This window comes from Schistocerca americana, chromosome X, assembly GCF_021461395.2.
Source record: "Schistocerca americana isolate TAMUIC-IGC-003095 chromosome X, iqSchAmer2.1, whole genome shotgun sequence".
Taxonomy (NCBI): domain Eukaryota; kingdom Metazoa; phylum Arthropoda; class Insecta; order Orthoptera; family Acrididae; genus Schistocerca; species Schistocerca americana.
This window is the reverse complement of record NC_060130.1, coordinates 88,183,858-88,202,141: the sequence shown is the minus strand read 5'-3', so window position 1 is coordinate 88,202,141 and position 18,284 is coordinate 88,183,858. Positions and strand designations below refer to the sequence as shown.

The 18,284-nt window shown below is 39.6% G+C and overlaps 1 protein-coding gene across 2 annotated transcripts in view; it reads left to right on the top strand.

Moving 5' to 3' along the window:
• The window catches only part of LOC124555144 (metal-response element-binding transcription factor 2), a 106,931-nt gene that overhangs the window by 35,545 nt on the left and 53,102 nt on the right, over nucleotides 1-18,284 (top strand). For both annotated transcript variants that reach the window (XM_047128957.1, XM_047128958.1), the window contains one exon: nucleotides 9,486-9,595. In XM_047128957.1, coding sequence (XP_046984913.1) covers nucleotides 9,569-9,595 — 27 coding nt within the window. In that variant the 5' untranslated portion in view covers nucleotides 9,486-9,568. The remainder of the gene's footprint in view (nucleotides 1-9,485; nucleotides 9,596-18,284) is intronic.

The window sequence follows — 18,284 nt, the reverse complement described above, 5'->3', positions numbered from 1 at the left end:
TGATGTTCCTGTATATTTGTACTCTATTGAGAGTATACATCCATAGCTCAATCTAAATTTGTGAAATTAAATTTTTCTTCAGCTTTGGTTGCCTAAGTACTCAAATCAGTTGTTAGTGAAAGGTTGAGAATGTATTCACACTATCTGATGTTTTTCTTTTTTTTAATCCAAGGATGCTTGATTTAAGGTGTTTTCCAGGGGATTATCGAAAGAAATTTCTACGAAATAAATTTAATGCTCTTCACGTGGTGTTGTAAGGTGCCATGCCTTTCTCTTTCCTTTGACTTCTGTCTATATTTTGTTTGTGTGTGATTTCGTGACACACATGATGTGTCACACTACTCTTCATATTTTACCAAAGGCATCATGAATAATTTCATTATTTAAGTTGTTTTTAACACACTGGACTTGCATTCAAGAGGACGATGGTTCAAATCCCTGTCTGGTCATCCAGATTTAGGTTTTCTGTAATTTGTGTCTAAACCCTGACATTCCTTTCTTCCTTCCGTCCTTGAAGTTGCTCGTTAAAAAAAACCTGAGCCATTCCCACTGGAGTAGTATTGCGTGCTGATAATTTGAGTCACAGCACACACCGCTGCTCTTGTGTGATGTGTAGACTACATGTAATCAGTTAAAAAAGTGTATTCTCTCTCTTTCTAGCAATGGACAACTTCATCTATACTTTGTGTTTATACATGCTGCCACATGTTATGTTGACTTACTATTTTCACTTTTTATTCCACCACTATGAATACATGGCGAAAAGTTTTGTGCCCACCAATGAATGACTGTTTCATAGTCTTAGATGCATTTATGTATCAACATTAGTCCCTATTTAGATCAGTTTTTCCCTTGTTTTTCAAGTCAGCAGATACCACCCTCTGAAGTATTATTCTCAAAGGTCTGCAAAATAACCATCTGTGGCTGTCATACCTTCGTTGGACCCAGCACATTTTCCAGCCACATAATTTTTTTATGTATGAGAATAGGTGTATCAGAGGATTCCAAATATGATTAATTGGCTAGTGTAAATGTTCCACCAGTACATCCTTAAAATCCCTGTTTTCTCATAGTCAAAGCATGTTTGTGGACAAGTGTGTCTTATCCGTAGCTTTGATGTGATCAGTTCTCCCTGGCTTCAGAATGAAAACTGCCTTAATTGTCCTCCAAGCATTATGAATGACTTCTGCTGCTACGCTGACTTTTAAACAGTCTTCATAGGAATTTAATTAGTCCCTCTCCTGCTTGTTGCAGTACAGCCAGAAAGATTTCACCAGATCCTGAGGGTTTAAACAGTTGAAATGTTCCCAAGGCTCACTGGGTTTTTTGAGTTCGGCACTTTCTCTGGCAAATTAACAGTTCTCCCCCTTTTTCCTGTAAACCAGATCATCTCGGGGACTGAATCTTGGTCTGTGTTATCTTCCAGAGTGCATTGAGGGAAGTCAAACCGAAGGAGCATATCCAGCATCTTGTGCACTGTGCTTATATACACAGGCTATCCTCTTTCCTTAGAGTGACTCCTAGATTGTTTGCTATTCTAGTGAGGATTTTATGAAGTCTCATGCATGTAACTGTCCTTCACCTCCTCGCAGTATGCTTTCTGTGATGATATTTTCGCTTGCTTATTCGAAAGGTTGTATTTGGGAGGACCGTATTTTGTCCATTGTCCTTTCCTTCTTGCAGTGTTAAGCAGTAGTCTTGCTGTTTTCCTTTGCAATTCCAGGATATTGTTCCACCGATGTACGTAGGACAGTTTTCTGAGTGTAAGGTCATGATGGCAGATGTCACTTTGATGTGTTTAGACCTTTCCTATATGAACCTCAGTCTGTTTCCCTACAATTCCTGTGGACCGTAGTCTGTTCAGCACCTATTTCAACCTTTTAACTTGATATACATGTGGTCAGATAAAGATGGCTCCAATGTCAGATGCCATTGTTTGACATTACTGTCCATTAAGACAGAGCCAAAAGTTATGCCATTCATTACTTATGTTCATCAAGATAGGTTACCTACCTCTACTCAGGATCTCCAGGTTAGTCTTGAGTAAATATATCTACTGTTGATGTCAGTGCTTTCACACACCAGGTTGTGGGCATTGACATCACAATCAGGCAATCATACATCTGTGAACAGTTGTCTGCCACTCCTCTCACTTCCCGGAGAGGAGTAGTACTTTCCTCATAAGAAGGGTAATTTGTGGTTAGTGCAAGTTCCCTCACATTATGTGCTTTCTGCTACTTCATCCTGATGGTTAATAAGTCTCTGGAATAAAAGTCTGTCTTCAGCATAAATGAAATTACATTCTTAACTTAAATTCACGTTCTGGAGTTCTTTAGATTTCTGGCAGAAATCAGTCTACCCTTAGTTCCTCAGAGGCCTGAAATGCCTCCTTTATATAAATAGGGTTCCTGGATCAGAGAGACACCTCTTCCTGTCTTCCCAGATGATGACACAGGGTGGCAATTTCCACCTTACTGGGTTGCATGTTTAACTGCTGCACTTGCAGCCACCGACTTAATGCCATGGTTGCTTCCGATTTCTTTGATTACCCTGACAGAAATCTGCAAGAATGCTAAGTACAGTTTTAGGCCCTGTTCTCACATAACCCTCAGTTATTCTTCACAGACTTCCCCCGTAAGGATTTGACCTCCGATACAACCCATTGGTTGATTACCCTCCAGTCCTCCGTTGAAACCTCCTGGTTCTGCACCCATACCTGCTCAGAGTCTTGCAGGAGCATCATAGTATATTGCTTAATATAGTTAAGATCAAAGCTAAATGTAATTCCTTTTAATCACATAGATTGCGCCATATGAAAGGCTCACTGTATGGCTCAACTTTCATAAATGTTGTGGGACAATGAGAGTGTGACTGGCCTCTGCAGTCAATCAGTTTATGTGGAGGCTAGTACTTCCATCTTTCTGACCTGACCTGTATCATAACCTATGGTACTGGAAAATCCTGGGTTAAATACAAATAATGGGATAAGCAAAGACGAGTCGCAGAATGCTAAATGTGTCCTGCAGTAGATAGGAACATTAACAATAATTGTTCTATGCTTAAAAACTTGCTTTATCCTTCAGGCCACATAGTTATATAGATTGTAACAATATTGTTACATTTCATCCTGTATTTTTCATTGTTAGGTATATAGATAGATTAATTGTTTTACTGTTTAGAGTTGAGTGATGCTCAGAATCCTTAGAGTATAAAACTGTAACCTACACATTGATGACACATCGTAAATTTCAAATTGGGAAATTAAGTTTTCTGCTCCCATTTAACATCAAACTGACCAAACCAAAGACAGGTCTACCATTGTCACACATTTGACTCTTACAGACATTATACAGGGTGTCCAAAAAGTCTTTCTCTGATTACATAAATTGATAACTCAGGCTAGAAGTAAGATACAAATATGAAACTGGTGTCTAATTGTTTACAAACTATCAAAGTTTTTTTCACACATCAGTAAACTTCCACATGAGCACCCTTGGTAGCACGTAGCACATCTAGGCGATATTCAGTTTCCGCCCACACATTAGCCAACATCACTGGAGGGATCGATTCAACGACTGTGGTTATCCGTTGCCGCAGGGTTTCAAGATCTGGTACACGTGTTTGGTAGACCTCGTCCTTGACATAGCCCCATAAAAATAAGTGTAATGGGGTTATGTCAGGAGAGCGTGGAGGCCAAGCCGTTGGCCCATCACGACCAATCCATCGCCCAGGAAAGGTCATATTGAGATAGGCACGGACGTCCAAACCCCAATGAGGCGGTGCACCATCTTGCTGAAACAAGACATCGTGGTGATACTGAAGCAGCTGAGGAACAGCATACAGTTGCAACATGTCCAGATACACTGCAGATGTGATGGTAGTGTCAGCGAAGAAGAATGGCCAGATAATTCAATCGTGCAGTAGCGCGCGCCAAACATTCACCTTTGGACTGCCTCTGGTGCACTCCATGACCTCGCCAGGGGTTGTGAACCCCAAATGCGCACATTATGGCAATTCACTACTCCACTGACAAAAAAGGTCACTTCATCGGAAAAGGCAATTCGTCTGAGATAACCATCATCGTCCTCAATACGTGATAGCATTTCGAGCGCAAAGTCATATCGACGTGTACTGTCATTGAGCAACAAGGCCTGAACAATTTGCACTTTGTATGCACGAAACAAAAAACGTTTGTGTAAAATGTCATGGAGAGACCTTTTTGGCATCTGTAATTCACGTGAGGCCCTGCGCACAGATTTCTTCGGACTTTGCTGAAAAGACTGCCTTACAGCTTCCACCCTGTCTGCTGAGGTTCTTGGTCGACCAGACCTCGGAAGGTCAGCAACCGATCCTGTGTTCTTGAACCTCTCATACCAGGCTTTAATGCTCTTGACATCAGGTGGATTCCTTCCAAATGTTGTCTGGAAGTGTGTCTGCTCTGTGGTTGGTGATCGTCTCTCATGGTACTACAGGACACACTGTGCCTTCTCCTGATTGGTTAACATGGCTTCTTGGGTACTGCACCTCTTCCACTATTTACGTACTGCGAACCTAAAACATAAAAAATACTTTGATAGTTGTAAACAATTCGACACAAGTTTCATATTTATATCTTACTTCTAGCCTGAGTTATCAATTTATGTAATCAGGGGAAGACTTTTTAGACACCCTGTATTTCTCTCTCTGACATGCGGAGATGTAAGTTTACTACATATTAGTCCATATCTAATGTCTTGTCACAACACACATTGACCACCAAAGAATTTAAGAAGTTAGAAGGGTATGAGTTTATGACAATCAGAGAATATTTGTTAGGTAGAGTTTTTCTGTCTTGGAAACTATGCCTCGTGTGAAATACAGCAGAAGAAATCTTTCTTTCCCTTTTTTTGTTGTTGAATGGGAGTGACTTCCGATTATCCATAAAAAACAATGGTGGTGTTGTAGATGGCAGGGAGGAGATTAAAGAGTATTAAAAGTCAAACCTGGAGCACTTTATCTGTTGCATTGAAGACGTATATTATGTGGCTGCCAAAATTAGAAGCTGTAAATGATGCCAGGTTAAACTAGGTGATCTGTTTATAAAACCTCTTGAGCTATTATGACAGTTGTTTTTATTGACAGAAAACTTTTATAAACAGGTTTTATAGAGACTACTAACAGTTATATTTCATTGTTATCATGCTTAAATTATTTCTGCAACATGTTTTGATATATGTATTCAGTGGTAGGCTAAAATGACTGTACGACAACACTGAACACATATCTGGGGATGTTATGCATATATTATTTATTTGAGGGGGGGGGGGGGGGGAGACAGATAATTATGACTAGCAGTGGTCTCTAGAAAAACCACTTTATAAAATTGAGAGGAACAGCCAATATGGCTGTAAATTGGCAGAGAACTACTTAGTGTTATTTCTGTACCTCTTACTGATCATGTATTGGAGCACAATATTTACGGCACAATGAGTGTGTTAAATTTTGAGTGGGAGCTTTATGTAACTTTGTATAGTTGATGTGGTCATTATTTTTATGCAGCACTGTACAACACTGCTTAAAATAGCATCACCTCTAGCAAATTTGTGTATAATGTGTAAAATATGAGATCCTGAAGGTGACATGATGAAGTAGTTTTGAGACAGAATGTTTCCAGCCACACACAAAAATAACATAACTTTCCAAATGTGCATTATTTTACTCCTTTGGTTTGACAGTAATAACTCAATATTGATTTCATTGTATTGTAGCTCTGCTTGTGGTAAACATTTCTTATGCCATTGCTGCTACACAGTTCAGTTAGATCAGGGCCGGCCAGAAATTCTGCACACGTGCGGCGCTCTTGCACATGTGCAACTTCCGGGTCACAGTGTGCACGCCGCAGCCATCAGCGTTCATGTAGTGCATGTTTCTACGCACAGATGTCGCTTTATCCACTTGCTGGGATACTCTGTACCGGCGCATTCTAGTGCTCCTTCCACAGCTTGCAAGCCAACCATGGGAAGGTGTTTTGCATACTAAACATTTAAAATACTGTCACAGTCTACTCATTGAGATGTCTACTTTTATGTTAACAGTTTAACCCAGTAAGACAAGTAATACAGTTAACAACAGTGGATTTTTATTAAGGCAGCTTGACTGACGGCACCCAAGTACACATAATATTTTTGATCTAGTATTTAAGAAAGAGAGCACTTAGCGACTTCCAATGAACCTTATTCATGATTTCAAATAACATTAAACTAATGCAAGGTTTCCTATAACTAATTCTCGGCGCCCTCAGTTACACCCAGATAATTTTTGTCTCGCTGACCTCTGAACAGAATGATAACCACAGACCTCTCGATGATCACCTGTTATTTCAATACCATTATTGCTATATCTTTCACCAGTTCTGTCTGAAATCTGCACAATAACCGACAATTAGATGAATGTTATGTTTTATCGACTTCAACTGAGTGTAGCCCTTCACACATTAAAATAACTTTAAATGTAAGTATACGTTGGAACAATCGGTTTAATGACCAATTTTCCTGATAAATGATGTAACATGGAGCAGAATGAGGCAATAATGCACAGTTAGTAAACAATAATTTTTATTATGAAAGGAATAAATCCAAATTATTATTCGACCTCACAGCAAACACTGTGAGTTTTCACCAAAGGCTGCAAAAAAGAATTGCAGTTCCCCGTCATTTTTAAACGACTGAGAACATAGGTCTCCCGTCCTTTGCTTTTTCACAGTACCTGCAATTTCTCAGTACCTCTCTGTTAAGGTTACGGTCACCAGGGGTAAACGAGACTGTGTATGTTGCGCTCTTGCTTGTACCACATAAACAGGGAAGTGGAGCCCCCGCCATACATTTAGGACACATGTCTAATAACAGATGTCGCTGTCGCACATGTGCAGCACTTCTGCACATTGTGCAGCGTTTGGCAGGCCCTGAGTTAGATGATGTGATTCAAAATCAGTTTTCATACAGACATTGACTGGAGGAAGAGATATTGAGTTATTAATTGCAGTGCACACATTCTGAGATGCTATTCAGTTCAAGATCTAGTTGCATTCATAAATAATGAGTATGTAGCAATTGCTAAAATATGTAAATATGTCCACAAGTAATAAGTAAACAGAAGCATAAAGTTTCAAAATGTCACTTATACACACATCAAAAAAAGTTTTGCATCATCTTGGTTTCGAGAGTTCCGGAACATGTACAGAAAATTGAGATAGAGATGAACATAAACATCATTTCCGCCATTTTTATTGCTCATGGAAACCACACATTGCATATTGTACCACCATACAGCAAGATCTTCAGAGGTGGTGGTCCAGATTGCTGTACACACCAGTACCTCTAATACCCAGTAGCATGTCCTCTCACATTGATGCATACCTGTATTCATCATGGCATACTATCCACAAGTTCATGAAGGCACTGTTGGTCCAGATTGTCCCACCCCTCAATGGCAATTCGGTGTAGATCCCTCAGAGTGGTTGGTGGGTCACATCGTTCATAAACAGCCCTTTTCAATCTATCGCAGGCATGTTCGATAGGGTTCATGCCTGGAGAACATGCTGGCCACTCTAGTTGAGCGATGTTATTATCCTGAAGAAAGTCATTCACAAGATGTGCACGATAAGGGTGCGAATTGTAGTCCATGAAGACGAATGCCTCACCAATATGCTGCCAATGTGGTTGCACTATTGGTCGGAGGATGGCATTCACGTATCATACAGCCATTACGGTGCCTTCCGTGACCACCAGCGGTGTACATCAGCCCCACATAATGCCACCCCAAAACAGTAGGGAACACCCACCTTGCTGCACTAGCTGGACAGTGTGTCTGAGGCATTCAGCCTGACTGGGTTGGCTCCAAACACGTCTCCGACGATTGTCTGGTTGAAGGCATATGCGACATTCGTGGGTAAAGAGAACATGATGCCAATCCTGAGCAGTCCATTTGGTATGTTGTTGGGCCCATCTGTACCATGCTGCATAGTGTTGTGGTTGCAAAGATGGATCTCACTGTGGACATCGGGAGTGAAGCTGCGCATCATGCAGCCTATTGCGCACAGTTTGTAGTAACACCACGTCCGGTGGCTGCACGAAAAGCATTATTCAACATGGTGGCATTACTGTCAGGGATCCTCCGAGCCATAATCCGTAGGTAGCGGTCATCCAATGCAGTGGTAGCTCTTGGGCAGCCTGAGTGAGGCATGTCATTGACAGTTCCTGTCTCTCTGTACTTCTTCCGTGTCCTAACAATATCGCTTCGGTTCACTCTGAGATGCCTCAACATTTCCCTTGTCGAGCGCCCTTCCTGGCACAAAGTAACAACAGGGCGCCATCGAACTGCGCTATTGACCGTCTAGGCACGGTTGAACTACAGACGGAACGAGCCGTGTACTTCCTTCCTGGTGGAATGACTGGAACTGACGGCTGTTAGACCACCTGCGTCTTATAGGCGCTACACATGCCTGGTTGTTTATGTCTTTGGCTGGGTTTAGTGACATCTCTGAACAGTCAAAGGGACTGTGTCTGTGGTACAATATCCACAGTCAACGTCTATCTTCCAGAATTCTGGCAACTGGGATGATGCAAAACTTTTTTTGATGTGTGTGTAAATTGCAGTGCTATAGTGCCATTGTACTATGAAACAACTGCTGTAAAATCTCTTAAACGCAAAAAGTGTTTTGTAATAGAAGTAGTCCTTGATGAATGAGATTTTGTTGAATGGTACAGATACAGCCTGAATGTATTGTTGGGTAAAATGTCTAGGTTGACAGGATCTCCTGCTGCATCTTGATGCATTTTTTGTGTGTTTTTATGGCATTATTAACAATTGCTATAATCTGCTTGTTGTGTGACTTCACGAGGGCATCCCCATGACATAATAGTGGTGTAGTTGGTATTAGTCACACTGAATTACTACCCTAACTTGGCTTTAAATAACTCCCCTAGACAGATGTTATGCTCATTAATAATAGACGAGGTCAAGTCCATTATTATTGTTAGTGGGTTCGAAACTATAATTGTTCCATTTCAATGCTGTAGCTCATTGTGCATCTTCCATTATCTGTAAATGCAGAGGCTACAAACACAAGAACCTTAAATTTTCAGTCATATAGTTTTTCTTTCGCATTCTAGATATATCTTTAGAGGAGGTGGAAGTAGTTGGTCTTTTTTTTATTTTTTTAAATCTTGAGTTAGTTTTCAGAATGCCTTTGTTTTTCATTTATGGATCAGATTTATGGAATTGTTTTTATATACTGGTTTGAGTGCCTATAATGTCTGGTACTGAAACATGTAGAAACATTTCACACTTAAAAAGTTATTTGTGGTCATCAGCTATTACTCAAATTACTTCCTAGGGGAATATTTTTAATACTAATTTTTAAACTGTGGAGAATTTGTTTTGTTTCATACATTCATTGTGAATGTTTTGATACATTAACTGTAAATGTTGTTTTCCATTCTCTTTAGGTTTTAGGTTGTGGCACAAAATTGTAGCAGCTTGTTAAGAGACCATTACTGTGTGTGTCCTGTATATACCGCAAAAATTCATAATGTCTGTCCAGGGAGCCAAGAAAAAGGTATTACATTTTTATCTACTGCAATTTTTTTTTAATGGATGTGTATTTGGCATTGCTATTAATTCATGTGATGTTATGCTTTTGTTGCGTAAAATGTGAAGCCATTGACAACCATTGTCCCTTTTACAAGGAAAAAAAAATTATACAGTAGCCTTCAGATGTTCAGATGGCCTTCATGCTTTCAGGCATGAATAAGAAGTAATGTATCTGCAATAAAGTGAGTTAAGTTCGTTAAAAAGTGAGTTATGCTCATAGAAACGGTAAATCTTTGTCACAAGCCAAGGATGTGCACTGAGATTCTCCACTGTTCATGCATATAGTTTTACTAATAGATGATGATATTTTATCATATAACGTGCACATGGGTACTTAGTTGAGTGATATCATTTTTATAGAAGGTGTACAACTTTGCTTCCGCCGTTTTTCCCCCAACATTTGAGGCTTTAATGAAACAAATTGGTTACACATGTATCATTCAAAGTATTTTCCATTACTGGCCACTACTTTCTTCCATCTTTCAGGCACTGTACGAATCCTGCGTCGAAAAAAATGTTCATCTTTTGAAGCAATCCACGAATCAATCCAATTTGTTATTACTTTATTGAGATCGAAAGTGTTGGTCAGCCAGGCCATGTGCCATTGATCTAAACAGGTGATAGTCAGAGGGAGCAATGTCTGGAGAATACGGCAGGTGGGAAAGGACTTCCCATTTTAACGTTTCCAAGTACGTTTGACCTCTCTTTCCAACGTGGGGTTGAGCGTCTTCATGCCTCAAAATCACTTTATCGTGCTTCTTGCTGTATTGCAGCCATTTGTCTTTTAATGCTCTGCTCAAACGCGTTAATTGCTTTCGATAACACCTGTGATTGTTTCACTTGTTTTTAATTCCTCGTAGTACACGATGCCGAGCTGGTCCCACCAAATGCAGAGCATGTCCTCGGAGCCGTGAATGTTCGGTTTAGGCGTCGACATGGAAGTGTGGCCGGGATATCTGCATGATTTTTTGTGTTTAGGGTTATCTTAATGAACCCATTTTTTGTCCCCAGTCACAGTGCGATGCAGAAATCCCTTCCATTTTTGCCTCTGAAGCAACTGTTCACAAACATACAAATGCCGTTCAACGTTTCTCGGTTTCAGCTCACACGGGACCCAAGTTCCTTCTTTCTGAATCGTGCTCATAGCCTTGAGACGCTTTGAAATGGCTTGTTATTTCACTCTCACTAATTGTGCCAATTCTTCTCGAGTTTGACGCGAGTCTTCACTCGGCAATGTCTCCAATTCTGCTTCTTCGAAAACATTCTCTCTTCCACCACTGTGCCGGTCTACAATGTTAAAATCGCCATTCTTGAAGCATTGAAACCACTCGAGACACGTTCATTCACTAATAGCGTCCTTACCATATGTACTTGAGAGCATTCAATGAGACTCAGTCGCTGTTTTCTTCGTATTGATGATGAGAATTAGGCTCATAAACCGACATTTTCAATCGTGAACAACTTTTTGATGCAGACACAAATTGACTAATGTTTGAATGAGGTTATGTTGACCGAGGTCCAAGCTAAACTGCCTGACGTCTGCGATCTGTTTCTTTCAACCGCTACTTACCGTTGTTGCCACCTGTCGACAAACAGCGGAAGCAGAGTTGTACGCCTTGTATTTGTTACTGAAATATGTGAAGTTGAAATTGAACAGTGGAAGTAGTCTCATCGTGGCGAAACAGAACTTTCAAGAGCCTTCCTCAAAGTAGTATGCCAGATGGCATCAGAGAATAATTCAGATCTTCAGGCAGGTAGAGAATATAGTGTGTCTCAGTAGTCTCATAACCATCCAAACAGTTGCTAGAAAGGATAGCGCAGGGTTGCAGAATTAAATTTTTGTTCAAAGCTTTTAATCCTGAAGGGTGATCTTTATTAATTGCTGGCATCAGTTGAAGAATGCGAAATCAGATTTTGGCTATCACATATGAGAAAACGCTAATAATGCCATAAAGAATAGTCATATTTATGTAATATTAAGACATATTAATATGTTAATAAAGCGACTCGCAGCTCTACTAGTAACCTGTAAACTGTTTGCAAATGTAAGCAGTAAACAAAATCAAACAGCACTCACTTGTTTGAAGACCTAACTGTAGTTTTAAGTTCAACATATTCCAAGTCTTAAAAAGGCACTGCACTTCCCCAGTGCTGCTTCCTCTTCATATTGGAATTTTGTCTTTGAGATTTTCTTCTATGCTGTATTGCCTCTTTTTAGAGACCCCTAGATACCAATGATAGTCAGCCTTCTTCCCACCTGCTGTGATAACACGATTCTGTTTCTGTCATGTGTTGATGAGCCCTTTCTCCATGTTGTTCGCTAACATCTCCAAGATTGTTTGGTGAAGAAGTCAATATGGCTATGAAGAGAATTGATTTTAAAGGTCGTGTTGCATCCTAAATTTTTCAAAGCTATCAACATATTTTCTACCATAGCTTTGAAATCTGGGTGTTTCCTACTCCCCAAGAAATTGTCGACCACATTCTTAAATCCTGTCGAAGCCAGTCATTCTTCTGTTAGTACATTTGCAAATACTTCATCTTTCATCAAACTTCTAATGTTTGGTTCCACAAATATTCCTTCTTTAAGTGTAGCCTCAGACAGAAAAGAAAATTTGGAACTTCCGTACTTAAAACAATCACCATCTTCAGGCAGTACATAGACAAAGTGTTTCATGATTCCCAGCCAGTTTAATATGAAGAGGTGCCAGGATGATTTTCTCTCATTTCACCAGAGATTCTCTTATCACATTCCCTCCTCTCCCCCCCCCCCCCCCCCTTCCGCCCTAGATTAATTGTTGTTCTGGTATTCTGGTAGACTATTCTATTCTACTCCGATGTGATTCACAGGTACAAGAAATGAATGTAAAGCTTGACTGTTGCCCCAGTAGCATTCCCAGGGCTTTCAGGTCTACACACCCCATTGGTATTTCGAATAGTTTAATGCCTTCAGCAAGATTTCCATATTTTAATAGGTTTCTTTTAAGTGCACGGAATATGCTACTGGCACCGAGTCATACATATTTCCAGTGCATAGAAGTACGACTGTGAGACTTCCTTTGTTAGGCTCTGTAAATACCCTCCATTCATTCGTGATGTATGTAACACCATATCTTGATAACACACCTTCAGTGCTCTTACAGTAAAGGGAGCCTTCTGTTGTGAAATACTCACAAAATTGCAATTCTCTTGATCGAAACCGGTAGAATGTTGCGCCTGGGGTAAGCAAATGTTTTTCCTTTGAGACACCAAAACTTGTGCTGCTTCTTTTGAGAGACCCAGATCTGTTACCAACTCATTCAGTTCTTACTGTGTAAACTCTTCAGCTTGTTCAGCTTGTCCTTTTGTCAGTGTGGAGTTGTCATCAGGATCTGAAGTTTCACGGGGAGGGGGGGGGGGGATGATGATGATGATGATGATGATGATGATGATGAACAACAACAAGAAAGAGGTTCTAAAGTAGTGGCCTCTGGAATGGTAGGACCATGTGGTATGGATGTTATAACTGATGTTAGGTTTGGATAAATAATTCCTTTCATACTGTTCTTGTTATGCCTGCCAACTTTCACCATACAAAAATAGCAACCATCTACATGGTTTTCCTTCCATACCATTGGAGTCCCAAATGGCAAAGATTTCTATTTGCCTTGTGTCCATTTCCTCAAACCTGCAACACACGTATGACAAACAGCATGTGGAGCAAAAGTTTTATCCTGGTCTCCTAACTTAATACTGAAATATGACAGGTATGCTTTTTTGACAAACGAGGTGAATTGTGTGGGAAATTTAAAAATGGAAAACTTTAGGAATTATGTAAAAACTGTGGGTGTTAGAAGAAAACAGATTACATTTCTGTAAAGAGCATTAAAAAGTCGCTGTAAGTGATCCACTTTCATGTAAAACGCCGAAACATTGCAGCCCTGTGTAGTCTAAGTTCTCAGTTGGTACCAAAGATCCTGGTTGATGAATTCTACATAGTCAAAATGTTAACTCATAGGATCTTTTCAAAATTAGTAGTAAAAGCCATTCTGGGTGACAATGTTGAAAATCAATGAATACAGTTAAGACTTCTTGTTTTATTTATTTAGCATTGAATGAAGCTAGTTCCACCACTGATGACAAATTAGAAACAAGCAACAATGGAAACGTGAATTCAGCTACATAAAAGTAGCCAACAGCATATGAGACATTTGGGCAGTTAATGCTGGCTATGATGGCCACTATAAGTCGAAATCAGTATTCTGCCAATTTTTTAATTATCTAATTGGGTGGGAAAGGGAAAGTCAAGAAACACCTTAAATCATAGAAGCACTCTGTTTATTGGTGGGAAAATTCTGCTGATTCCCACCAATCAGTCATTTGGTGCTAGCCAGAAGAAGAAAACAAAAAGACCATTTCAGAAAAAAACTTGGATTTTTTTGCAAAACCAAACACATTCATATCATATACACTGAAATGTTCCTGTTCTCGTGATGTTATGAAGACACAAAAAGTCTTACATCCGTAGACAAAAATCTACACTTCTGGTAACGAGTGGCACATGACATAGGTAAGTTCTTGAGACCGTTACATTTGTTAAACAATTTTGATGATTGTCAGCAGCCACTCTTTCACCCATCTGACAAAGTTCAAAAACAATCAGCACTTCTGATCCAATCTTAAAAGCCATGCAGCAATAAATTGTGCTGTTATTAAATTCAAGATTCAAACACTGGATTGGAAAACATAAGCTGCTAACAGCCAGTGCACCACCTCCCACTGGTTCTTTGCAACTTCTGCTTAAAATTTCTACAAAGAAGAAACAATAACAGTCAAAAGTTATGTAGGTTAATAGTCATAGTAAAATTCAAACACTTCCAGTTTCCAAGGGAACAAAATGCAATTCATTCATTTTCATTAAACCACAAAAAAGGATGTCTTTTCTGTCAACACTCCCTCTATATTCTACTTCAGTGCTCCCACCAACCAGTCATACACACATGAACTAACCTGCATTATTTGCCTGAAAAAATTGGAAAAACAACTGAACAGAAATTTTCAATACCTTGTAAGCTTTTCACGAGAAGATGATCAGTCAACTACTGCTGTGAATATAGTCTGACGGCATCCATTGCAAAATATATGCATTTCAATTCCACAGAGCGAAATACAGTGATGTGCAATAGAAGAGTGTTGTGTGAAGAGGTGTGGTGCTGCACTTTGGCACACTTCAGTCCAAATAACATGCCTTACATTTCCCTGAGCACATATGTTTTGTGTTTGACTCTTCAGAAAGATGTGCACTACAAATGAACATATTTTTGAAAATTCAATTTTTTTAAATCCTATCTCAAACCCTCGATGGTGGAGGGCAGGGAGAGCGCCACTATCAAGTATTGCCCAGGTGCGGAAATATCGTAGACCCGGAACTGATACACAGAACAGTCTGAATTATAGTGGGGAAGTGTGTAGTCTCCACGTGACCTGTGTTTGCATTTAGTGGTTTTGCTGTTTCCTCTTCATTTACTGCTGTCTTGTCAAATGAAAACAAAGCGGATTTCTGTGGCCAGGAGCTATCAAGTGAATTAAAATACATTCACATAATTACGGAAGGCTAAAATATGTTATCAGTTTCAGCTTTTATTTTATTTCCACCTTTCCAACAGTCAAGCATTAATCGCCTTGCAGAACAATGAAGTTATTTTTGTGGGTTTGCTAAAGAAATTTAGCGTTCATTAATCGTTCCTGCAGAGGCAGTCAATGTATTTGGAACAAAGTGTTTAATTCCACACTGTTGGCTAGTTTCAACTGCTCGCTGCATTTCAAGTGCACGTTTTCATCTTCTACACGCATGGCATTATGCCATAATAAATAACCAAATATGAGACAATACAATACTGGTACTCCAAGAAAATTTGCATCCCGTGAACCACACTGAAAAGCTTAATATCAGGTCGAGGCCTACTTCATTGGGAATCTGCACATACAAATGTGCACTTTAAGGATGCAATTCAAATGTGCACATTTTAGTATGGTTCACGAAATTCCAATGCTTTTGGAGTATCCTCTGATGTCTTGTTTCTTTTATGACATAATGTAAGATCTTTTAATGTTTTACACGTACAAACATATGGCAACTACTGGAACGAACCCGTTTCTAACATGTCACTGGAAAATATTGCAAATGGTAGTTTGAAAAGCATTACTTTAAAAGTAAATTTCCTTTTACGCAAGTTGGCCTATGCACGAGAATGTACGATGAATTCTTAGATCACAGAGCGTTTGGCTTTCATTTAAAAATCAACTCTTTGGTAACGAGCCATTTAGAGGAATTTTGAGCCCAGAAGATCAGACACCTATGACGTTATTGTGAGCAAATTGATGTAGTACTACAGGATGCCCCCTCTCTCCTGTATGGTAACTTAATTTATTTTTATAAAACTTTGAGGACAAGTCACTGGACTCGGTTAAAAATTTTGCTGGCACATTTGTGGGATATATCCTAAAGTGTAACACGCGCAAAAGAGATCAACATTATACATGAAAGCTTAGCTTCTCTTGCAGTATGTGAACGCTTTGCTTTTCTAGTTGCAACACTACATATATTAACTTAAAACGTTAACTTTTCCTGTTCGTGTATTCGCGCTACTTAACAGTGATGTTGCTATTGGCTGAGTACTTCACGTGTCCTATGGTCTGAATATCTGCTGTCATCGGCTATTGAGATCACGTGACGTGAGCTATCACTGGCTTACTAAAGCGCACCGCAATCTCAATTTCAATGGTTCAGAAACTAACATGTGGCGTTTGGAATTCAAATTTATACTTTTACAATACAAAAATATGCAGCGTACATGTTGCTGCCCATAAAAGATCTTCCCAAAACATTTTTCTTCCCCTGAGTTTCGTTTCCTAAAGTGCCGGGAAATTCTACGCCTGTGTATAAAAACATAACCATTCAAGGGATTGATAAGTTTTACAATTCCGAGGAAAAATCTACTGTCATTTAACGTGGAAAACGTGTGTTTTCACCCGGGAGAAATTGTATTTTTAACGAGGAAATCCAGGAAAAATCCGGGAATTTTTATTTCCTTGTCCATGTATACACCCTGTAGAGTGGATGATGAAATTTGGTGCTGGGAACATGTGTATGAGTACTCAAAGAATGAGGCTACGAATGTACATATGGGTTGTTGCATGAATGGACTGTACAGCCCGTACAGTATCTTTAGAACCTCTGGTTGCAAGAGTGTGACCCACAATCTTTCCCTTATTGAATCCACTCTTGTCGTCATTGTAGATATTTGCATCTGTGCAGGCTGTCATGAGGGCATGAGTTTCTTGTTGCTGGTCCTCTACCATTTTCTGGATGTCATTTCTGTTGTGGTATATTTTCATTGCAACAAATTATTTGACTTTACAGCTTACAACATTGGTTTTATGCTTCCAGCACAAGACCAGACTGTCACTGGCATCAGATCTTGGGAAATTTATCTGTTTTGCTTTTGTTTTCACCCACAATTTGATGTCTCCATCATGAATACATCAACCTTCCTGGCAACAGTGTTTGAAGGTCTCCATCACATGTATTGTAATGTGTGTTTGTACTTCTCCTTCACAGAGATTAACTCCCCACTTTCTCACTGCCATTTCCGTTCATACAACATACACCATGAAGGACATCTAGTGTGAAATCTGTTTTTCATTGCAGATATCATGTGACGTGCAAATGTTTGGGTTGGCTTCGGCTGCTTTCTGAGGTTAAGCCAAAATGCAAGCATTTTTATTTTCTTGTTTCTTGAGTAAAACACTATCCTGTTCTCCTTCTGTGGTATTTCATCATTTTCATCGCTAGAGGATCCTTCTAGCAATTATATCGAAGACATCTATCTACTCTAGTCCATTCTCTTGGTCACAAACGAACGATTCCACTTGACCTGGTGTTCCCTCATCCATATCTAATGTTTCCTTTTCGATGACATTCGATGCATTCCATTGATCAATTATGTCCAATAGGAATGATGCACACTTTCTTTTAATTTTCAGTTATTTCCGTAGTTGTACTTACACAACAGTCGCTATGCAACAGTTCGACGAGAATGTCAATAACGTTCCACAGATTCGTGTTGCACAACAGAAGTACCTGTAGCATGCAGACTGGATAGCAACTGCAGACTCATTTGTATGTGTGCACAAACATAAGTCTCTAGTCACAGCACACACATCTGTTGTGCGCCAGTGCCACCTTACTACTACTACTACTACTACTACTACTAGTACTAATACCTCCACATGTGTGATGCAGTTCTTTATGCTACAGTTCCAGCTGTTTATGTTAATTCTGTGAAACTACAAATGCATTAGCTGCTTCATGAGTGGTATCTTTTCTGTTGCACCTGTCCAACAGAATACCACACGTGCCTATACAAATGTACTCTATGGGTTTGCTAATTTCAACTAATGAAGTGAATGCAGACTGCCAAAAGAACATTGCTAGAAACTCCGAAACGTTCGTATACATGTCAGGAGAATGTTCTCCCACATAAGTTTCACATGTAAATAGTTAAAAAAAAATTGTCTTTGGTGGGGTTTGAACACGGAACCTTTAATATGACCACCTCACGCTCTACCAACTCACCCACACGGGATCTACAAAACAATCGCGCATATATAAG